Genomic DNA, 24,883 nt, shown 5'->3' on the forward strand with positions numbered 1-24,883 from the left:
TAAAGGTAAAGAAGATAAACAGGACATGCAAAGAATTCTTATATTGTCATCACAATACAGCAGTGGCCTCAGAGAAGATGGGCTTAAAAAAAACTACAAGAGCAAAATGGGAAAATGCAGGGCACAAACAATGGGAAACAAGACTCTCCTTGGACAATGACTTAACATATTGAAAAGCAGCAAAATTTAAATTCCAACAAAAAACCCATATAAAAAACAGGTCAACAACATCTGTGTCTAAACTAAAGGGGTGGGAAACCATAGTTATATCTTTGTGGGAGTCTACTACAGGCCCCCACCCCCACCCCCAAGACTAAAGATTTGGATGATACAGTAGTGATGGGAGACTTCAACCACCCTGACATTTGTTGGAAGTCAAACTCTGCTAAGAATGGAAGGTTCAGCAAATTCCTCACTTACTTTGTACACAATTTCATTGTCCAGAAGCTGGAGGAGGCAACAAGGGAATCAACTATTTTGGATCTGTTTCTAACCAACAGAGATGAACTGGTCAATGGGGTGGAAGTAGTGGGTCCAGGTTATTTGAAGGACAGTTGCTACTCCCAAGCTTTGGAACTCCCTCCCTAGAGGCCAGGATGGCTCCATCCCTGCTGTCCTTTTGGCAGCAGATAAAGACATTCTTATGCTGTCAGGCCTTTTCAAGCTGATAAGAGCTGGGACTTAAATGTGTATTTTAAACTTAAAGTTTGTATTTATGACATGTTACATTTTAATTCAGAACTGTATTAACTTTTAAAATTGTTTGTTTTTGGAAATTTTATATGTTTATATATTTTAATGTTGTACTGTTTTAAATTGTATTGTTTTTAAATTTGCTGTTAGCCGCTTTGAGTCCCTATGTTGGGAGAAAGGCGGACGATATGAAAATAACATCATCATCATCATCATCATCATCACCACCACCACCACCACCATCATCATCATCATCATCTTTTGGTGGGAGTGAGTACGTTCTCCTAAACTTTATTATATGGAGAAAGCAGAAATGAAATATAATGAGACATTCTGAACCTTAAGAAAATTTCAGTAGGCTTAGAAGGCCATCTGCACTGCAGAAATAATCCAGTTTGGCACCACTTTAACTGCCATGGCTCAGTGCCATGGAATTCTGAGGATCGGAGTCTGTTGGGCACCAGAGCTCTCAGATTGAGAAGGCTAAATGTGTCACAAAGCTGCACTTCCAAGAATTCCACAGCACTGAACCATGGCAGTTAAAGTGGAGTCAGACTGGATTATTTGTACAGTATGGATGCAGCCTAGGTACAATAATACCTATGGTCAGAAATGCTCAAAGGGAAGGGAATTTGTGCTTCCAGGGAAGAAGAAAAGTGGGAGGTATCTAAATAAATCAGAGTAGATGTACAAAGAACTTTCAGATTAGCTGAATTTTAAAACAGATATGTACAAAAAATGGAAAAAGAGGGAAGCCATGAAAGAGGAATACAAATGAATAGCCAGTACATGTAAGAAAAAGTCTGTAAATCTAAAATGAGCTCAGGCACGCTTGAGAGGTTAAAAATAATTTAAAGGAGGTTTTTTTTTGTTATCCTCAGAACGAGAAAAAGAACAAGGAAAATGTAGAGCCGCTACATGGAAATTATGGTGAAATGCTAACAGGAGTCAGAGAAGGCAGAACAACTCAACACTTTCTTTGCCTCAGTCTTCTTCCCAAATCAGTGCTCTGCCTGTGGTAATGCAACAGATGATGTACTAAGGGGGCTGCAGCCCAGAACAGGTAAAAAGCTAGTAAAGGAATACCTAGCTAATCTAAGTGAATTCAAATCTTTATGGCCAGATGATTTGAATCAAAAAGTACTAAAGGAATCACCTTTCAGAATTCTTGGAGAACAAGAGAAGTACCAGAAGAAGATGGGAGTGAGCTTGTTTTCGTTTGGTTGTTTTGTTTTGTTTTGACTGCTCCAGACACTAAAGTGGATTCAAATTATAAGAAAAGAGATTCCTCCTAAGTAACAGGAAGAATGTTTTAGACTGCAAGAGCTGTTCAACAGTGGAACAAACTGCCTCAGAAGGTGGTGGACTCTCCTTCTTTGAAGGTTTTCAAACAGAGGTTGGACAGCCATCTCTCAGGAGAGTTTTAGTTGTATATTTCGGCATAGCAGGGTGGTTGACTAAATGGCCCTTCTGGTCCCTTCCAACACTATGATTTTATGATTCTATAAAAATGCATACAGATGTAAATAAATCCATATAAATCCATAAATATAAACAGTTAAATATATAAAAATGTAAATACATTGCAATAATGTTCTATTTAATGGACTGGATACAAATTTAGAGCACAACATTTGTGCTCTAGTGGTGAAAAGGGATGCCTAAGTGAATGCTAGCTCAGCTATCCAAGATGGTGAGTACTGGAAATTATTTAGGATTATCTTTACCTGGATTAATTTTGTACCAGGTACATTCTTGGTCTGGAGCATTCATTCAAGTTTTGTTAAAGCCTAATTTAGTGTGGGGATGATGTACTCAAAATGTTGCTAGAATGACTCTCCCAGTAAATCCTACCCAAGCCTTGATGAGGCTTACAAATGTCATCCTGCCCTGAATTTCCCATACCTAACTTGATAGTGGGAACATGCCCAGAACAATGATACTACATTGTCAGGGAAAGGAATTAAAACACAGAATAGGCATAGTAGTGTCTATTCTAACAACAGCTTCAGAGTAGAATCCTTTCCTGCTCATCAAAATTATTTGCTTTCTTATTTTAAAATTTACTTGTGCATTATAAAGGTTAATTTACTTTTTAATTCATCACTACTGAATATTCAGAATTCCAAAGGAGGCTTTAAATTGCAACAAAAGATTTTAAGGTACAGAACTGTTTCTAGAGAAAAACTGGTCTAGTTAAGGTATTGTTTCTGAGAGGAAAAAGACGATACTAAACATGACAGGTGGGTTCTGAAATGCACGGACTAGCCTGTTTGATTAGCAACCACAGTCTACTTTCTATTGTACTGTTTACTGCTCTTCTTTTAATTAAAGGTTAATAAGATTAAATATTCAGCTTGTTTTCAATGAGTACCTTCTTTACCTTTCATCAGCCTTACAATAAAACTGAAGGGAAGAAGCATGGCAATTTACTTATACCTGAGTGGAAAGACTGGGATTATCCATTTTTAATGCTAATATACTATGATGCTTACTTTAACATATGCAACCAGCCACATGAATTATGTTTCGGTATGAAGCATCAAATGGAAAACAGGTTCTGTTGCTTCTTGGAGATTCAACTTTTCAGCCTGATGGAAAAGGCAATGTTTCAACATTATGTCGTGTTGCAAGGCATTCCATAAAATGAGGGGTGCTATTTTTACAATGTGTCAAAGGCATATCTGCAAAATCAAAAACCCAAGTCATTTAGTCTTTATGACTTTAGATACATATTGTCATCCATTTTATACACACATCCTAGTGAAATGACAAATATTTGTAGCTGTAATAAAAAGGGATGCTGAGTTAGGGGGAAAATGAAACACCATATACACAGTGGTACATGATTTAGCTGTTGGCAAAGCCTGAAATGCTTGGCAGATAACATTGAATTTCCTTTGGCAAAGCACCTTAATGGTGAAGATATGAAGATATACAGTGCACATTTTAAGAAAGAAAGAATAAAGGTGACTGGGATGCATCCAACTGTGCTTGCCTGCCAAGAGAATAGCCACCACTGGCAAAAGCCATTCCTCATCCCCTCTGCAGAGTCCTAAATAGGTTTTGTGGTGGTTGGGGTCCATCAAGAATAGATTTGGCCGGGGGGGGGGGGCGCGTGAGGAAGAGGAATACGATTCATGTCATGTCAGACATCTTCCAAGATCCATCAGCACCTTTAAGGAAAATGACTTAGCTATAACTTTAGCTCACTGCAATGTCTATTTAATACCTGTGTAATAAAATCAACTCTTCTTGAGTTTTTGACCCACTGGTGTTTTTTCTACTACATCTTTTAACTGAAATTTTAATACTCATCTCCTGAGCATAACAATCTGTATGTAGGTGTAGGGATGCATCTGGTGGCAAGTGCTGCAGGTGAATAATATTTTGAATGCACTGTTTTAACCAGGCTTGGGAAGGACAGGTTGCTCACCTGTAACTGTCTTTCTTCGAGTGGTCATCTGCGAATTCACACAAATGGGTTATTCTGCGCCTGCGCAGCAATGCTTGGAAACTTCTGGAATCTCTGGGCAGAATGCAAAGTAACTTTCTGCAACTTTTTGGCGGTAACTCCGCCCATCCCTATATAAGGCCCCTAGCGGCCCGCTTTCCCTCAGTTCCGAATGAGCCGCCACAGCTAGACGGCAACGTCAGCAATAATATGAGCGGGACACTGAGGGGATGGATGGGCGGGATTTGTGTGAATTCGCAGATGACCACTCGAAGAAACACAGTTACAGGTGAGCAACCTGTCCTTCTTCTTCGTGGTCTCTGCGAATCACACAAATGGGTTAGACTGGCAAGCTTAAGTCAAAGGAGGAGGGAGTGTCCAAGCATTGTAACAACCAATTTTATTAACACCAATAAACAGTATAACCATAAGGAGTTGTTGTGTATTCAGTGCAAACCAGAGATCAACACCGCCCTCCCAAAGGCTGCACCTTGTCTATCCCTGGAATCCAGCCTGTAATGTCTAATGAATGTTAAAGGCTGGGACCAAGTAGAAGCCTTGCAGACATCCTCTAGGGGAATCCCCAACAAGAAGGCAGAGGATGCAGCTACCGCTCGAGTTGCATGGGCTCGAACCCGTGCTGGAGCGGGGGCACCGGCAAGCTCATAACAGAGATGGATAGTGTTAGTGACCCACTTAGAAAACCTCTGTGAGGAGACGGGCATTCCCTTTTTAGTCTCTGAATAGCAGACGAAGAGCCTGTTGGAAAGCCTCAAGCCCGAGGTTCTGTCCAGATAGAAGACCAGAGCTCTTCTAACGTCTAAGGAATGAATGCGACGCTCCTCGTCTGTGGTCGGGTTCGGAGCCAAAGTCGGAAGTATAATGTCCTGGTTTAAATGAAAGGCTGACACCACCTTAGGTAAGAAGGTGATATCAGTCCGGAGGACAACTTTGTCTTTGTGGAAGAGGAGGTAGGGCTGGTCAGCCCGCAGGGCACATAGTTCTCCAGCCCGATGAGCAGATGTTATAGACACCAAGAAGGCCGTTTTCCATGTAAGCAGTCTGAGATCCGTGGTGGCCATGGGCTCGAAGGGTTTAGATGTGAGCTTAGAAAGCACCAAGTCCAATCTCCAAGCCGGGCTAGGGGACAAACAAGGTGGGTGTAAGTTATTGAATCCCCGCAGAAATTTTTTAACCAGGGGATTCCTAAACAGAGACGGCTTATCACCAAAACTATAGTGAGAGGAAATAGCAGACAAATAGCCCTTGATAGAGCTGAGGGCTAGTCCAGAGTTAGTCAAGAACATAAGAAGGTCAAGAATCATGGAGACCGACACTTGAGATGGTGTAATGTTCCTGTCATCGAGGAAGGCTAAAAACTTTGTCCATTTGTAGCTGTAAGCTCTGCGCGTGGATGGTTTTTGAGCTGCCAATATGACCGCTCGAATTTCAGATGGCAGAGAAGTCAAAACTGTATCCTCCTCGCTGCCAATGGGAGAGACTCCATGTCGGGATGGAGGATCAGCCCGTTGTGGAGAGAGAGGAGGTCGGGACGGTACTCGATCCGGAGATAGCGTCCCTTGGAGAAACGTAGAAGGGGGGCGAACCAAGGTTGTCTTGGCCACCATGGGGTGATCAGGATAATGTCTGCCTGGTCCGTCATGATTTTTGACAATACCCTCGTTAATAGAGGAAAGGGAGGGAAGGCGTAAAGCAATCCCTGACTCCAGCGGAATTGAAAGGCGTCTCCCTCGGAACCGGGCACTCGCACCCGAGAGCAAAACGCCGGGACTTGAGCATTTTGAAGGGATGCAAAAAGGTCCAGCATCGGTAGGCCCCATCGGAGAAACAACCCGGCCGTCACCTCTGGATGGAGTCTCCATTCGTGGCAAGTCTTGGGAGATCTGCTGAGCTGATCCGCCTGGTCGTTCTGGTCACCTGGCAGGTGGATGCATTGCAGGAGGATGCCGTGGGCAATACACCAATCCCAGATGCGGAGGGTGATGTCCAGGAGCGTCTTTGATTTTGTGCCTCCCTGTTTGTTGAGGTAGTACATTGTGGTGGTACTGTCTGTAAGCAACAGTACTACCTTGTTGGCGAGGAGGCAACAGAAGGCTTTGAGGGCCTTTTCTACTGCAAGCATTTCTAGGGCGTTTATGTGGAGTGAAGCCTCTGCCAGTGACCATTTGTCTTTGATGGAGAGATCCATGACATGAGCGCCCCAGCCGAGCAGAGACGCATCCGTTGTGAGGGTGACTTCTGGCTGTGGGGGTACGAAGGCCATGCCCACGCAGACGTTGTCGGGTTCGAGCCAGCAAAGCAAGGATCTCTGAACCTTCCTCGGGATGGTGAGCAGCTTCATTGGAGAGTCGTGTACGGGATCGAACACGGACAGGAACCACGACTGAAGAGGTCTGAAGTGCAGTCTGGCCCAAGGGGTGACGAAGGTTGTAGAAGCCAGGTGACCCATGGCCACTTGGACCACATGGGCCCGGACCCTTCTTCGGGAAAGGCAATCCCTTAACGAGGAGACCAAGGCGCTGTGTCTGGGAAGGGGAAGGAAGGCTTTCATCTCCCTGGAGTCCAGCGTCGTCCTGATAAAGTCCAGTCTCCTTGTGGGTTGGAGGTGAGACTTTTGAAGGTTGACTTGAAGTCCAAGTGCATCCAGCAGGGACAGTGCAAATCGAACATCCCGCAGCAGCGAGTCACGGGATGGAGCGGTGAACAGCCAGTCGTCCAGGTAGGGAAAGACGGTTATCCCTTTCTGATGTAGGTACGCCTCGACTGGGGCCATAAACTTTGTGAAGACCCTCGGGGCCGTGGAAAGGCTGAACGGCAAGACCTTGTACTGAAAAATGTCGGTCCCGATGGCAAAGGCGAGGAACCGGCGATGACTCTCTCTGATGGATATATGAAAGTAAGTGTCCTTTAAATCTAAAGTGGCAAACCAGGAGTCCTTCTGTAACAATGGTAAAATAGAAGCAAGAGTTACCATTCTGAAGCGTTTGTAAACAATGTAAGAATTCAACTGGCGCAAGTCCAGGATAGGTCTAAGTCCAGAGTCCCTCTTCGGGACAGTAAAATATCTGGAGAAGAAGCAGTATCGGGCCCGAGCCAGATCCACGGGTTCAATAGCGCCTTTGTCTAGGAGGGAGCGCACTTCGTCAAGAAGGGCATCCGAGGGTAGGATGGAATTAAAGGCTCCGGTGGGAGGGAGCTCTAAAAATCAAGGGCATAACCTCGTCGGACGATATCTAAAACCCAAGAGTTGGACATGATTGAAGCCCAGGTGTTAAGGAAGGGCTCCAATCTATCAGAAAAGGAAGGGGCGAAGTGGGCTGGAAGACTTCAAAACCTTCGCTTGCCTTTACCGTCTTTCTTCTTGTAGCCTTGCTGGTATCTAGGCTGAGATGACTGGCGCCAATCCAGCTGAGCTGACGGGGATTGCGACGGACGATTCTGAGGCGGCCTGTCCTGGGCATGGTATTGACGGTCGTGCTGCTGGAACCGTTGCTGGGACTGAGGGTACCAGTGGCGCTGACTGCCATACCTCATTCTGGGGGATTTGGCAGAAGAGGACATCCCATGTTTCCATGCCGCTGTTTTCATTCGATAATGGAAACTTAACTTCTCATCAGTGTCCTTATTAAAAAGGCCTGAGTTATCGAAGGGCATGTCCTCTATTGCAGACCTGGCCTGTGGGGTCAAGTCCGAAGAACGTAACCAGGCGTCTCAGGGCTATCGAGCCCGACAGGATCTTGGAGGCACAGTCCGTAGAATGCCTGGCCGAGATGATCTGCTGACCTCCGATCAAGTGGACCTCGTTACGCAGGGCTGTCATGGTCCGTTTCTTGTCGTCGGGGAGCTCACTTATGATGGGATCCATCTTTTCCATGAGGAGCTGTACATAAGCCCCCATGCAGGCCGCATAATTGGCGAACTTTATGTCCAAGGCGGCAGACGCATAAAATTTCTTTGCCAGGCCGTCAATCTTTTTCCCTTCCTTGTCTACAGGAGAAGATGCTTGGCGGGGAGTGAAAGATGTTTGCAACCCCTCCACGATAGCCGAATTGGGCTTGGGGTGATTAAAGAGCCATGAGGGTCCTGATGGAGTGACCCTATAAAGGTTCTCGATCTTCCTTGAAGTGGAAGAAATGGTAGCTGGAATATCCCAAGACCTTTTGGCAATCTTGTCCAGGGACGGGAGGAAGGTCAGGGATGGAGGAGCAGGAGCACAGCCATGGATCCGTCTCTCCACCGGGTCAAGGGCATCGTCCTCTGGATGGGAAACCTCCAGTTTCAGCGCATCCGCCATACAGATGACTCTATCTGAACAGGATCTAACGTCGTCAGAAGGGGACGGTGCGTCTGGCACCCCAAAGGCAAGAGACTGGTCATCCTTGGGAAACAGAGACGGCGAACGAGACAGTGAGCGGGAGCGAGACCGAGATCTCGAAGGCGATCTGCTTGGCTGCTGGGTAGGTGGGGAGGGTTCCCTCTCAGAGGATGGTCGTCTCACAAAGATGTCATCCAACCTGTGAGTGGTGTCTTGGCGCAGTGGGTAACGCAGCCTTGTCCTGGTTGGGCCCGGAAGCCGTCTACGCAGATGAGAGGCATCCACAGGCAGGAAGTACTGACCCGAATGGTGGTCATATACCAAATCTGGGTAGGTATCAAAGAGGTCTTTGTCGAGGGGGTCTCGATCATCAAGATCCCGATCCAGAGCTTCGTCTGCCTCTGTGCCCAGAGCAGCCCTATCTCTACGTGGTGGAGATTGGGATCGGCGTGGGGGAGATCGGGGTCGGCGAGAGGGCGAACGAGACGTCTGCCAAGACCTCAGTCTGTGGGGAGAGGCCGGAGGATCCAAGTCAGGGGTCTCACCCTCAGATTCAGAGCTTGGGTCCAGCGTGACTATCTGGAGACTCTCATCCGGGATGGAAAGGTGAGGCGCAACAAGGATCCTCGGCTCCAGCGGTGGCAGGACCGAAGTTGAAACGGGCCTCGGAGTCGGAGTGGCCATTGCCCTACGGTCCGGAGGGGGAACGGAGACTGTGCTCGGTGGTCCTTTGCGCCGGGTCTTCGGTGCTGGCGAAGCCGACCTAGTCCACCTGGACCCCTCATCCTCCTTGGAGGCTTTTTGCTTGTCAGCAAGCCTCCTGTCCCCATCCTCCCTGGAGGATTTTTGCTTGTCGCCATGCCTCCTCTTTAGGGTCTTGGCTTTGTCCGGCTTGTCCGCATGGGAGGTGGACGAAGAGGCCTGGGTAGCCGGTTCTCCCGAAGAGGTTTTCAGCTGGAAGGCCTTTTCGTAAAGGGAGGCCTTCAACTTTTGGTCCCGATTCTTTAGGGTCTGGGATGTCATGGCCTTGCAATGGGTGCAAGCGCCCGGAATATGTGCCTCCCCCAAGCAAAGGACGCACTTGTCGTGGCCGTCTGAGATGGGAATCTTGACCCCACACTTGGAGCACCTCTTGAAGGGTGCCATAGGGGACTGGAAGGTCTGAAGGGGAGAGCACAAGCGTAGTCGTTACCGGTCCGAGTCAATCCGTACAGTGTCGTCTAAACAGTAGGGAAGTCCGTTGGAGTGGTCAGTAAGAGAGCCGATGGTCAAGCGTCCAGAGATTCAATCCGTGAAGTACTAGCCAAAGCTGAGAAGTTCCTCGAGCTGCTTGCGCGGCGGAATGAAGGAACTGAGGGAGAGCAGGCCGCTAGGGGTCTTATATAGGGATGGGCGGAGTTACCGCCAAAAAGTTGCAGAAAGTTACTCTGCATTCTGCCCAGAGATTCCAGAAGTTTCCGAGCATTGCTGCGCAGGCGCAGAATAACCCATTTGTGTGATTCGCAGAGACCACGAAGAAGAAAGTAAGCTTCTGCTCCTCCAATAAGGATGTTTTATACAGCTAATTAAAAAGCTGAGTATTGCTTCCCCATGTTTACAAAGTGGCTTATTTGTCAGCTGCTTAAACTCCACAATGGTAATTCTGAATTATCATATACCTCTGTAAATGCTGGGCTGTCCTGTTACTTAATATGTTATATTAAGAAGGAGAATGGGATAACCAATTAATTGATCAACCAAAATTCATAACAATGTTATCAGTTTTCATCTGTTGCTGAAATGGTTAGGAAGGCCCCCACACTAGCCATTTTATCTGAAGTTAGTCCATATTTGACAGAGGGACATCTTGCTTAATGAAGTCTCTGACAAAGAAACTCCTTTTTAAAAAGTTTTTTTATACTCAGCCCCCACTTTCCCTTCTCATCCTCTGTCTAGCTGGAAGCTTTTTTAAGCTGCATTGGCATTCAGAGCACAATATGGAAGGATTTGAGAAACACTTTTGTTACTGGGTTGCACCAGCATGCCTGCAGTAAATAATCATGTCTAGAATAAAATTTGAGCTGGGAAATAATGGAATTGGGCCCTAGTCAATCCACTATAGCTGTGTGCTAATGTTATAACTGCCAGGGGAAACGCAGCCATCTTCTGGATATCCTAGTGAGCATGCATGAAAAGCAAAACACAGAGAAAGAGGGAAGGCAGATGAGCCTGCCTCACCAGCTACTACCATGTTAAAAAGTCACAGATCTATAAGTTTGGCCCCCAAAATGAAAATGCAAATTCATGCTTCTTAGTGATGCTCAAGATGGAGAAAATTTGAAAATTCCTCCTGGCCAGAAGACTGAAGTGTAGGACATGTCCTGGAAAAGGCGGGCATATGGTCACTCTAATCTGGAACAGAACTGCTTTACCTCTACTAATTTTATTCAACAAAACAAAGAGGTTGCATCCATATACATATGCCCAACTACAATGACTTAATAAACCCATACTATACAATTATTTTCAGATTCTTCAAAGCTGTCCAGACAAAACTGTGTCAGAACAATGACCAGAATTCAAAGAATCCTGCACATACATCAACAAAGTGTTTCCACTCAACAAAAACTCAACAAGATTACTAATATATTCACCTCACTGCAATTCTTTGTGCCACACAAAGCAGCATACTAGAACATTCCCTCAATTTCTGTAAAAAAAAATTATTATTAAACATCTGGTTCTCCCAACAAACTAATCTGTATTCAATTTCTGGTCTTGTATGTTCTTTCCTATCTGCCTCTCCTTTTGGTTTGAGGCAAACTATGATTTCCAGGGAGCCAGCATGGCCCTGCTCAGTCATGGAAACTCGCTCTGTGTCCTTGGATAGTGACACTCTCTCAGCCTCAGAAGGAAACTTCAAATGACATGCATGTCTAGCACCCAAACATGGCAGGCAAGTGTGCCTCTGACCCCCCCCCCCCGAGGGAAGGGGAGGAACTGGGCTTTCCATGCCCAATCAAACATTGTTTCACTGTCTGCAGTCAACTGAAGAAAGTTTATTAACATTTGCAAATGAATACATGTAAGAAGGTTAACATCACCTCACCTAAAACAAAGGAGATTATCACACTAGGGCCAATACCACAACAATTGTACTGTTTGAAGATAATGGAAGCATAACGCAATAGTGATCTATAGTTCTACAGTTGCGCAATCGCACTATAACAATGAAATAAAAGCAAAACAAAAACGCGGTCATGTTCCACATACAAAAGCCGACTGCACTGCTGCATTGTTAGTGCATCATGATTGGATGTTTTGTGCATGAGTCACTATTGCGCTACTACGCATGTCCAAAAAATCTGGTTCAGTTCGAAACAGAACTAAATAACATTTCTATAGTTAACAACATGATATATATCCAGTTCAAATAAAACAGTGTCCTACATCATAAGAAATCTACTCTGAAAACAATCCTAGCAATCAGAGCAAATTTCATGTGCTGAAGTGCAGTCTGGGAAAAGCTCCCTGACAGTACTCCCTGATAGCATGAATGTATCATCATTAGCTTCTACGCCTTTGCAATAGCGCAAATGAAGCACTGTTGGCAAACCATTTGTGGACGTTCATAAGAAGTTATGGGACGATACCAGGTTATTCATGGGAGAAGTATTGGATGAGTGTGACGTCATGTGAAAATCTTCATGCAATTGCGCTATAATGACAGGAGTATTCCCCTTTTCTCTCATTTTATAACCCTGTGTGATAATCTCCAAACATAACAAGGTTTGTGTCTTTCTCTCTGAGGCTTGACTCTTCCTCCCAAACCTTCCTAAGCACATTTTGGGGACTTCTCCATTGCTTCCCACTCATACTTTGCCCCTCAGTCCATGGCCTCGAACCCTAGCCCACTAGGGCAAGGAACTGAGATTGCATCCTGAAGGACTTAGGACTCCTGAGCCAAGCCAGCCTTCAAGGTTTCCCTGTCCTTCTTCCCTTCCTTGACCCCACCAGGTCCCTTGGTCTTTTTGTCCTTTGTTGTTCTGCTCACTCTCTCTTCCAGGTGCCTCTCATCACACCACTGGCCCAGCTCTTTCGCCATTAATCCTATCTGTCTCTCTGTAGCAAACTCAAATTCAGCCCACCTGAATCTCTGCCTTCACGTTTGCATCTGCCCTTAGCACCCAAACTACCACAGTTTCCTCCTCGCTCTGAGTTTCTGCCGTTCCACTTTTTATCCTCCCCTCCCTCAGTCTATTTCTGCCTCCATCTGGCTCTGCACCTCTCCACATCCTGGTGGCGTTTCCTCCCCCTAGTCTCTCCAGGCTCCTCCTTCTCCACTGCCATTAGCCACTTGCCACTTAGCTTGCGTGGGTCTGGCTCCAGACTTCCCCGGCTTTGTGTTGCTCCCTAGGCTCTCCAGGTAAGGGCTCTCTCTGGGTCTATCTTGGGACCTTGGTTTGTAGTTGCTGTGTCTCCGTTCTGACCCAGAGTGAGGGTCTGGCTCGCAGTGAGAACCCCCCTCGCCGACTGCAGTGCTACAGCAGGAGATAATTCTGTCCACTTAATATCTACGTTGGCTGCAGAGGTCCTAGGGAATAACATGGCCTCTTCCAAAGCCAGCACAGAGCTAGTGGAAGGACAGAGCACTCTGTTCCTCTGCTGTTAGCTGCGTGTATTTCCATGTTGGCTGGAAAAGAAAAGAAGCCTTCCCTTCTGCAGCCAGTAGAAAAACCAAGCAGGCTGCAGGAGGAGGATCCAGAATGCCATCTAACTCTCTGGCCACTGGAGATTCTGCTCTTCTTTATTGGACCAGTGCCTTTGCACTTGTGCATACAGGTACTGGACAGAGAAGTGGACAGAGCTGCTACACAGAGAGATGGTGATTTGGACAGGAAGATGGTGACCTTTGTGGGAGAAGACCATGGCAGCTGACACATATCAGCACTTCAGAGAGTTTTAGACAGAGAATAAAGGATCGTTTCATCTACCACTAGCTCCAACTTCATCCACTATCAACATGTACCTCTCCCCGCAGCAAATTACTCACAGGAGAATGGGATCCTTAAAGGAAAAAAAAAGGATTTTCATTCCTGCCTTAATCACTCAAGCTATGGCAAGTCAACTGAAGTAATTCAGACTGCTTAACTTGCACCATTTTATTCTAAGAATGACACTTTCCACAAATATTGGATTTGTTGGAGAATGCTAGTAAATGCGTACTATTTAAGTGGCAATGCTTAATTACAACCCTAGTGCAGTGAAAGAAACTGGTTTTAGGTAATGTATACTGTCATGAATTGGATGACATATTCTTAAATTTAAGCATTCCAGCAGAAATGTTTCTTTTTGGGTTACAGGTTGCAGAATGATACAGTTCTGATTAGTACTAGGTTTTTGAAAATGCTGGCACAACATGCTCAGAAATTGAATGACCTGTTGTGAATGAGCTAATTATAAAATATTCTCAATGTGCTAAGTTTAAGAAAGCCTTCAGCATTTCATTACAACCGACACTCCATGCAGATATCCAGCCTGACATCCTAGGAAGGACTAGTCAAAAATACTTTTAATAATTATATCTACATCTACATCTACATCATCATCCTTGAAGGCATTTCCAAGAGCATGATTCCACAAAAGGTTTTTGCTTTATTTTTCTTCTCTGGTAAAGAGATCACATCTCATCTCACAACTGCCTTTGTAAACCTCTCAATAACTGGGGTAGAGGCTTCTCTTTGAAAAATCCAGTTCAAATGACAAAACTAGCTGCATTGTTATTTAGAATGTGGACTTTTAATAGAAACTGTGCGCATGAGTATTAGGAAACTATCTGCTCTAAGAAGTCAAATACCATTTAAAAAAAATTAAAGACACTAAGTGTCAAAGTCCACAATTCTTTGAAGATCACATTCATAGCTTCAACTTCCCTAAGGAGCTCATTCCTTGTATTTTAGTAGAGAGCATTGCTACATTTGCTTCAGTCTTTTTCTCTAGGTAAATCACAATACAGCACCATTTTACAATTTAGTAAATAATATATGACTATATGGAGATAAACAATCCAATAGATTATTGTAATATAGTTCATGCCACAACTGTTTCTTTACAAGGCAGAGAGAGCTAACTACTTACCAAGTCCCAAAAGATCAACAGTGGATTCTGGTACTTTCTTAGGACTGGCTTTGAGCTCCAGTTGTTGATCCTCTTTCTTCAAAGGCTTTATTTAAAAACAAATAAAAGTTCATATAGAATCAATATACAACATAACACAATAAACATATACATCTTCACTCTGTATCTGAAAGCATCCCAGTTTCTGGTCTAAGAAGTCAAATAGCGTTTTTTACCATAACCTGGTAAAAAGTGCTGCAAAATATGCTGATTTATATACTGTATAAGCAGTATTTAAACAAGTTATTTTAAAATGCTAGCTGCTATGCAAACTGTATTAGCTTAGATAACTTTAGAGACAAGACAGAGTGATGATCTAATGAAATGAATTTTACCTTGCATGACACTCAAATTACCTATAGTTACAAAAATGGCTACCATACGGTTTAAGGTAACATGCCAGTATACTGTGCAAAAGCAAATGAAGCACTGTTGTGTAGCATTTTCAACTATAATCCTATTAAACAGGCAATAATTATTGATTCACACATGCACACACAATGTTCTAAATCCAAATGGTAGAATCCAAAGATATAGCCCGGTTAGTTTTAAGTCTACAAAAGATCATGCTGCCAATATCTTTCTTTCCATTAGTCCCAAAGGTGCTACAAGATCTCTCTACATGCTAAATCCAAATATTAGTCCCAATTACAGTAGTCAAGATGACTCAATCCATTTATGTAAGTATTAATTTACCAAGTTTTCATTGCTTCAATGGGCCTCTTTTAGCTTGGAAACAATTGGGTTTAGGCAACTGTGTACTGACAACCACCACAGGTTGATGAGCAGAGCTAAATTAAGAAATCATCCCATTCTACCTGGCTACCTCCTTTTATGGTGTTGCCTGGTGAGAACCTCACCTCTCTAGTGGGCATTTTTCAAAGTACCTTTGAAAAGCATTAACTGGAGCTGTACTACAATACTGTAGTACAGCTGTAGCTGTACTGCAATACAGGCTGAGCCTCCCTTATTAGAAAAGTTTGGGAAGTGTTTTGGATTTTGGATATTTTTAGATTTGGGAATTATTTGCCAGCGGCCTACTTCTGCTTCGCTAACTAATAACCAGTAACTAATGACCAGGAGTGCTGCCACCTTGAAGGTGGATGTGGGCAGCTAGAGGGCTGCTTGAAAATCTCCTGCAGCACAGAAATGGAGATCCTTAAATAAAATAAATTGGTGTATTTGTGGGCTGCAGAGACAGACATAGATGTGATGTTGCAGAGAGGCATAGATGAGATTTAAAAAACCTACTTTTTTTAAAAAAAATGCATGAAAAATAAAGTGAACTTTCTGATGACTGTGGTGGCGGTGGTAAGAAAAATGGGTTGCAGGATGGCAGGAAGCAAGCAGCACAAGAAGCTGGCAGGTGATAGGACCCAGGATGTGCAGCCTTGGCAGCAACAGCAGCTTACCGGCTAATGGCCAGCCCGAAATCCAAGTTGCTCTGTCCAACTGTGTCTCTCTGCAGCCTGCAAATACTACACCATTTTATTTTATATAAAGGATTACTGTATAGGAGATCTCTGTGGAGTCCTCCAGCCACTCTCTTCCACTTTTGGGTGGTGGTGGAAATGTGCTCCTGGTTGTTTGTTCACAAGGCAGCAGTGGGTGTGTAGCAAATATTCCATAAACAGGTCCCTCAGTCAACAGTGATAGAACATGGTTTACACAATTTAAAGACAAAATATGGATACCCATTTCCACATCTGAATTCACTTTAAGCATTCTGTCTGTAATACAAACTATATACTATCATGTGCCACTTAAAAAAATCCTTTATTGAAAATATTTATGGCATTCTGGTTTCATCAAATGTAGTTGGCAATTAACTTTCTTCCATAATTACTGAACAAACCCTTCTTTTACTCTCATTATGAACAAACCAAGTTTAAATATAAACTAATTGGAGTGTTTTTTCTGCTAACTGTCTTGATGGCAATGAACATTTAAAGTGATTCCTTAAATATATAAAAACTCCCTTACGGCACGAAAGTAATGTAAGCAATTTTCTAAAAGTCTGCACAGGACTTGTAGATATTTTTGTGTGACTGTTCAGATGCCCTTTTCATATACTTCACTAACTATACATTAAAAAGCTATTACTCCCACTGAAGATTTCTTGTCTGAAAAACCATCCATATTTTTCAGCCCTGTTTTGTAATCAAATGATATAAATTTATAGTAGTATTGTAACTTATGTGATGACAATATTAAAATTGTAATTACACTAGTTATTTCAAAGTAACCCTCACTGAACCCCATGGGATTCATGTCTTAGAAGATATGCATAAGAACATTATATGAATTGCTTTGTTTTCTTACATAATTTTCCACATTTCATTTCAGAATGTCAATTGCTCTAGAATTCTATTTTTATATAAATATATTCACCCTTTTTCAAAAAATGGAATAAATACTGCCACTGATAAATGCTCTGTTAGGCTTGCCACAAAATTTAATATGTTCTCTAAGTTTTGTTTTCAGTTTTGTTCTTATGATGCCTTCAAGTCATTTCTGACTTATGGCGATTCTAAGGTGAACCTATCCTGGGGTATTCTTGGAAAGGTTTCTTCAGAGGAGGTTTGCCATAGCCATCCTCTGAGGCTGAGAGCGTGTGACTGGCCCAAGCGCATCCAGTGGGTTTACACGGCCGAGCCGGGATTCAAACCCTGGTCTCCAGAGTCCAGGGTCATATTCCAATGTTCAAACCACTACACAACGTCGGCTCTTAAGCTAAGGATACCAAAAAAACTAGCTTTTGGATTTTTCTTTCATCTGGATTTCAAACTAGCAGTAATATCACAGCTTTACAATTGTCAATTAGCAAAATAATTTCTCACACAGTATAGATTTTACAAGGTGCTTCACTTTAGAAGTATTCTCATTCTCATTTTCAATCATCCATCAATGATAACCAGATTGAACTGTGTCAAGGAATTTAAACACGTTCACATTCATTTTACAGAAAACCCTTTCTGGAAGTCCCATATAGAAGCTACTAGAGCAGTGACCTTGAGTTTTATTGGAACTATCCTTAGATTGTTCAGCATTGCAAAGAGTTGCCTGGTTGTTCCAGCACTGAAAACATTTCAGGGCAAAATCACTGCCCAGATTTTATATGGTGCTGCTACCAGGAGATGGGATGATTCTCAGATGGCTAACATAGAGGCCCTTCAGAAAACATTTCTTAAGAAATATTTAATTCTTCCACCTGGAACTTCTGCAGCTTTAATTTGGGCAGAGGTTGATTTTCCTTCCACAAGATTTCACATTCATTTTATTTTACTTAATTATTGGAGAACTTTAAAAGATTCCTGAGTCAGGGTTTTTCCCAAATTCTGTTTTGAACAGTTATTGAACTGCAAAAGTTGGAGTTGAAGGTTTCCTCAATTGCATCTTATTTGACAAGAAGCTCAGTGAGTACATTTTTTGGCTATAGGGTTCACCTAGATAGACAAGCTATTAATACCGCATATACTTATATATAGGTCAACCTTATATAGGCGTTGAGGGCAGGTGTGGGGGCCAAAATTATAGATTTTGATATGACCCTGGATTAGCTGTGGATAAAACTTATGACATTTAACAAAGGATGTAAAGGATGGAGCAAAGGAAAATGATGCCAATTCCAGCAGGTTTGTGCTCATCCTAAAGGTTGGATGGATGAGGAGGGAATTACAGTAAATTGTGGCTGTATGATATTTGGGAGAGACAACCAGGTGCAGATGGGGCTAAGAAAAAGTGCACAAGTTAAAAAGGATGTGATGGTCGGAACTAACTCTTATCAAAGAAGACCATAGAAGAACATAAAAGAAGCACCAACCCAGCCCCCTGCACCTTCTCTCGATGCCCCTTTGAGGAGAAGTGCCAAAGAGCCACTGCTGCTGCCATTTTCCCACCCAGGCATTCAAAAGGGCCAGAAGTGGTGGAGAGAGTAGAGGGGGGTTGGTCCTCCTGGGATGGACTAAGCTCTCACCTTTTGCCACTTTACTTAGAGAAGGGGATAGGTCCTTTTTTGAATAGAGTTAAGTTACATATTATATTGACCCAGGGATGTCAACCCATGTTTTTGGGTCAATTTTTTGATTAAAATTTCTCAACTTATACATGAGTATATATAATAATTTTAATTCTTCAAAATGGCATAAACTCTACAAATTTGACCATAAAAAGGCTGTTTGCTGACTTAGTAAAGCTTACATTTTCAAAACTTGGCTAGTTTTTACATCCCTTCGCTTTCAAACCATGCCTATAGCTATAATTGATGGCAGATATTCTCACACCACTTTGGCCCTCCATTTGTGTATTTGTGGGGCTCCAGAAATTAAGGATTTACCTCATTATTTGTTCTTTTGTTCTTTATATGCAGAAACATGATCTGATTTTGGGGGATGGATTTATTTTGCTTACACTCTTAATACTATTTCAGAAAAGAGTTTCTATCTCCTGTCTGATACCGACTTTATGGTAACTCACAATAGTAGCAATGAAAATTTTGGCAAGGTTTATCACCAACATTTCAGTTGATTTTTCTCTGTATGTTCTTATCTAATCATAGCACTGTTGTTTATATCCAAGTATTTTAATCTTTTTGAATTTTTTAAAAGCATTCTTGACCTACATGCTATTTATTCCATGCTGTACTTTTTAGCCATATATACTTGTTTTGCATGTGAATGGTCCAAACATGAATAAACTTACTAACACTTTAAACATTTTAGACAAAATAGACGTTTATACAGAAGTCTGTAGATGAAAGAAACATATGTTTTACAATACAGCTGTTCAATCTTGTCAATGGCAGCTCAGTTCTTTTCAGAAGAACTGATTAAAATTATGGAAAATGCTATTTTATCCTCGCTCCCTATTGGTTTGCCCAAGCATTAATTAGCTATATTCCAAGTTCTAATTTGCCCTATATTATCATACAACATGTACCTTGCTTTGATTCAGAAAGTATGTATCCCCTCTGAACAGATTAAAACTGCATTAACAGTTAGAGAGCACTGCACATTAATGAAGGTTTGTGATGAGGATTAAAGAGCATACGCTAACCAGTATACGAACAACCCCACTGTCTGACCTATTTCTATCTGCAGCAGCATACAGATAAACATTTTAAGATACATTAGCCTTCACACATGTCTACCTACAAGGGAAACCTCCCTATATAGGACAAAACTAGCAGCCATTTGCCCTAATTAAAGCTGTTGCTTAGTGTGGAAAAATATTCAGTCCTGGCATGTGACCAAATGTACTGATGATGAAATATGTGCCTGTATCTCTTCAACTCCATTTGCACACAGCACTGGAGATTCCTCATTTTTTGGTTGACTCGCCTAATACACAATTTTTGTAAAATATTAATAAAGCAGCATCCAGCAGTATCCAAAGGTGCACACATCCACTCATGCTGGGGTACTTGATGAATAAGACATAATTGAAAGAGGTCATCATACAATATACTATATTAATGAATACAGTGAGACATAGCAGCCTATAAAGTGCTACAGCACTTTACCCCTTTTGCTGCTGCAAATCTAACTTAATATATTCATTACAATAATGTTTATGAAATATTATTTTATTTGCAGTATTTATACCCCGTCCTTCAGCAAAAAAATGTTCCCAGAGCAGGTTATATATTATTAATTTGGCAGTTCCCTGCCTTCAGTCTCATCATCTAAATAAGAAAGGACACGCAAGGAAAAGGGCATGTGTGTGAAGAGAATTATGTCCAGCACATGCTGGCTGCTCTTTTTTCTCTCAAAGGCTAGTAAGACCAAGGCACAATGGAGCTGTGCATGGCTCCCTCAGAGGACAGCAGAATGGCAACTGGAATCTAGAGAGAGGGACTCGATACCAGGCTCAATTTTTATTTATTCATTGATTAATATCATGCAGGTGCTTGATAGAAATTGAATTCATAGGTGTCATATTTTGTTTTGTTCTGTTCACAAAACAAGTAAAGCAGGGCTTTGCTATCTGTGGACTTGCCATCTACGGATTTCAGCATCCGCAAATGGCAAGCCCGCATTGTCCCCAGTGACGGTGCGTGCATGTGGCCGCGCTGCCATTAGGGGCAGCCCTTGCTGTCCCCACTAGCACTGTGTGCACATGGCCAAGCTGCCATTAGGGACAATGGGACTTCAGGTAAGCCTCCATCCTGTTGTTCCTAATGGAGGCGTGGCCCCATGCATGCACTACCATTGGGAACACTGAGCAGCCACAGATTTTGGTATCCACAGGGGATTCCAGAAAGGATCCCCCGCAGATACCAAGGTCCCACTGTACTGTTAACGGCTAACCATTCCCCTCCCTCATTCTTCAGATACTCTTTTAGTACTGTATATACTCGTGTGTAAGTCAACCTCATGTACAGTTGGCTCTTCTCTTCTGCAGGCTTGCCATCTGTAGATTGGAGCATTCACAGATGGTCCCACCCTGTCCTCCCCAATGGTGATATGTGCACAAAGCTGCGCCAACATGGTCGAGTGCACATCACACATCCATTGAGAAGAGCAGGACTTGAGGTCCCACAGAACTTGCTATCCGTGGGGGAGGGGGCCCGAAACAGAACCCTTGTGGATATTAAGAGACAACTGTATAGGTGGTGGGCGGATCTGGGGGGCAAAGTTGCTAAATTGGATAAATTGTGGATAAAATGTAAGGGCGTATAATACAGGATTTAAAGGATGAAGCAAGCAAAAATTATGCACAAGAACTTACAAATTCTTTTAATGCCCATGCCCACCCTAAAGTCTAGCTATATGAGGAGGGAATGATGGTAAATTGTGGCTGTGCAACGTGTGGGGAGACATCCAGTAATAGTAAGTAAGTACTTGTCCAATATGGACCTTATGAGGTACATAAACTTGGATGTCCCACAGATAGATACAAGCCCTCCTTTGTTTTGGTTTAGGACTCAGAATTGCTGACATTGTAAAAAAAAAAAAATTAACAATTTATAGCACAGAAAAGTTAAAAGTAATTCCAATAACAAAAAAATTAAAACCAATTTAAAACATAAACCATTAAAGAAAAGAAAAGAAAAGAAAAGAAAAGAAAAGAAAAGAAAGAAAAGAAAACCCAGCATATTATACCAGGCTCATTTCTTCCTAAGTAATCAATTCTCAAATGCCTCCTGGAACAAAAAAGTCTTCACTTGTCTGCAAAAAGATAGCAATGAATCATAGAATTGTAGAGTTGGAAGAGACCACAAGGGCCATCCAGTCCAACCCCCTGCCATGCAGGAAATCTAAATCAAAGCATTACCGACAGATGGCCATCCAGCCTCTGTTTAAAGACCTCTAAGAAAGAAGACTCTACTACATTGCAAGGGAGTGTGTTCCACTGTTGAACAGCCCTTACTGTCAGGAAGTTCCTCCTAATGCTGAAGTGGAATCTCTTTTCCTGTAGCTTGCATCTTTGCTCCGGGTCCTGTTCTCTGGAGCAGCAGAAAACAAGCTTGCTCCCTCCTCAATATGACATCCCTTCAAATATTTAAACAGGGCTATCATATCACCTCTTAACCTTCTCTTCTCCAGGCTAAACATCCCCAGCTCCCTAAGTCGTTCCTCATAGGGCATGGTTTCCAGACCCTTCACCATTTTAGTCGCCCTCCTTTGGACACGTTCCAGTTTCTCAACTTCCTTTTAAAATTGTGGTGCCCAGAACTGGACACAATATTCCAGGTGGGGCTTGACCAGAGCAGAATAGAGTGGCACTATTACTTGATCTAGATACTATTCTTCTATTGATGCAGCCTAAAACCACATTGGCCTCGTTAGCTGCCGCATTGCACTGTTGACTCATGTTCAACTTGTGGTGTACTTGGACTCGCAGATCCCTTTCATATGTAGTCTCATTCAGCCAGGTGTCACCCATCCTATATCTGTTCATTTCATTTTTCCACTCTAAGTGCAGTACCTTACATTTCTCCGTGTTGAAATTCATTTTGTTAGCTTTGGCCCAGCTTTCTAGCCTGTTCAGGTCATTTTGAATTTTGATCCTGTCCTCTGGAGTATTAGCTACTCCTCCTAATCTGGTGTCATCTGCAAATTTGATAAGTATACCCCCAATTCTGTCATCCAAGTCATTGATAAAGATGTTGAATAGCACTGGCCCAGGACAGAGCCCTGTGGGACCCCACTGGTCACTTCTCTCCAGGATGAAAAAGAGCCATTGTTAAGCACCCTTTGGGTTCGGCCGGTCAACCAGTTACAAATCCATGTAACAGTTACACTGTCTAGCTCACATTTCACTAACTTGTTTGCAAGAATGTCATGGGGAACCCTGTCAAAAGCCTTACTGAAATCAAGATCAAACTCACAACCTTGTGGCTTGCAGTACAGGCATTTAACCACTGTGACACCAGCGCACCCTAATTTAAAATCAGAAAAGCTGACAAATACACACAAATATCTTAGATAGGGGGACTGAAATGGATCTTTTTGTGACCCATGACTTTTCATGACTGTGTTTTCACAACTATGGTCTTTTCACCAATGCTTGCTGTATTTTGAATACCAGGCATAAAAGTCACTGGGTTTATATCCATATTACTAATGTTAGCTATATAGATGTCATTCTTTTGTTTCTGCTTTAAAAACAAATCTATTGCATGAAATGATTCTTTCATCTAACACTTTAAAAAGCTTCTGTTTGCTTTGTTTGCTGGTGAAGGCAAAATCCATAGCATTTCCATTAAGCCAATGATTTGAAGTGTGCAATGTCTTTGGTTGCTGCTTTTGTCCTTTTGCCATCTGTGCCAGATTATGTGTTCCTATCTGAATGCTAGACTGAGTCAGAATGTAGCCATTTCGTCTCTGTTCTGTGACCTAGGCATTCAGATTCTTTTCTGTTTCATCAGTAGATGCAGATTTACAATGCAGCACTTTCATTGACTTCAGCATTTTTTGTAGTGCAGCCTCTTTTTTTCCTCCAGTCTCTTAGAATAAGTTGAAATTCTCTCACAGCTACAGAATTACTGGATCCCTTTGGAAGTTCAATAACCTTTAGCTTGAATGACACAATTTACAACATTCTCAGGTTCTTCTCAGAATTCATTTTGATATGGGAAACACTAATTTTTCTATTTTAAAGTACTATATTAACAACAGGATGAATCACAAGCTTACACTTGGATTTATTGCAATATTAAGCATATAAAAGTGAAGGTCTTCCTTTCTTGGGAAGTTATAACATCCAATAATGGAAGTAACACATGCAAACAAAATGGCTACCACTACATTGTGACTTGCTGTAGCATTTGGATAAGAGAGCTTCAGATGGCAAAAGAGAGAAACCTTTCAGCAACCAAAGATATTCTCTTACCACTCTACTCACAGAAAAGGATGGCTCTTTCTTTGATAAAAGTTAAGGTACAATATTAACTCTTAATTTTTTAAAAAAGAAAAATCTTCTTCACTGAACAGAGTGACAAGAGGCAAGAGCTTACCCCCCCCCCTCCCGGAGAACCTAAAAGAAGCACGAATCTCCTGTATTCTCTCAGTGCTGCTCGGCAAGCGCCCAAGAGCCTCTGCTGCCTTTTCCTGCCCAGGCATTCAACAAGGCCAGAAGTAACGTCTTGGTGGAGAGAGTAGACATGGTCAGTGCTTCTTTTAGGTTAGCCTGGGACAAACTAAGCTCTCATCTTTCACCACTCTACTCAGAGAAGTCGGTGATTCCTTTGTTGTTAAGAGTTAAGGTACAGTACTTACATTAACTCATGGATAAGTTGCCCCAGGTTTTTTTGGCTCAATTTTTTGACTACAAGTTTTCAACCTATACACAAGTATATAAAGTAAGTGCAAACAAGAAAAATGAATTGTAAAAGGCTTTCAGCATCATTTCCTCTCAACCATATACTGGTCTGAGACCATCCTGTTACACCGGGGCAATTCTAAAATATTTGTCAGTTCTAAACCTGGAAAACATACAGGTTTTAACCCAACTGTTAATTTCAACTAGAACAGACCCATAGGGATTAATGGAACATATACAGGTTTGATTTATTAAGGCCCACCACATAATTGGCCTAATATAGTTTGGACTGACAAGTGAATTTAGCCCACAGCCAGTGTACTGACTAAAGCACCTTGGAGAGTTTTAATTACCTACGGTTCATAATTTTAGTATACTCACAGGCATGTGTAATCTTAAAATTTCAAGTTGCTTACCACGTTTGTGCAGACCGTAGCTGATGGAAAAATTCAGAGGACAAAAAACTGCTCTCTTTGAAG

At 42.6% G+C, this 24,883-nt stretch overlaps 1 protein-coding gene across 2 annotated transcripts in view; it reads right to left on the minus strand.

The window, feature by feature from the left end:
- The window catches only part of SMAP1 (small ArfGAP 1), a 100,190-nt gene that overhangs the window by 15,034 nt on the left and 60,273 nt on the right, over positions 1-24,883 (minus strand). For both annotated transcript variants that reach the window (XM_089530980.1, XM_089530979.1), the window contains one exon: positions 14,601-14,685. In XM_089530980.1, coding sequence (XP_089387106.1) covers positions 14,601-14,685 — 85 coding nt within the window. The remainder of the gene's footprint in view (positions 1-14,600; positions 14,686-24,883) is intronic.

The sequence above is a fragment of the Sceloporus occidentalis genome, unplaced genomic scaffold (genome assembly GCF_023333645.1).
Source record: "Sceloporus occidentalis isolate IW3139 unplaced genomic scaffold, rSceOcc1.0.p SCAF_6, whole genome shotgun sequence".
NCBI classification, from domain to species: domain Eukaryota; kingdom Metazoa; phylum Chordata; class Lepidosauria; order Squamata; family Phrynosomatidae; genus Sceloporus; species Sceloporus occidentalis.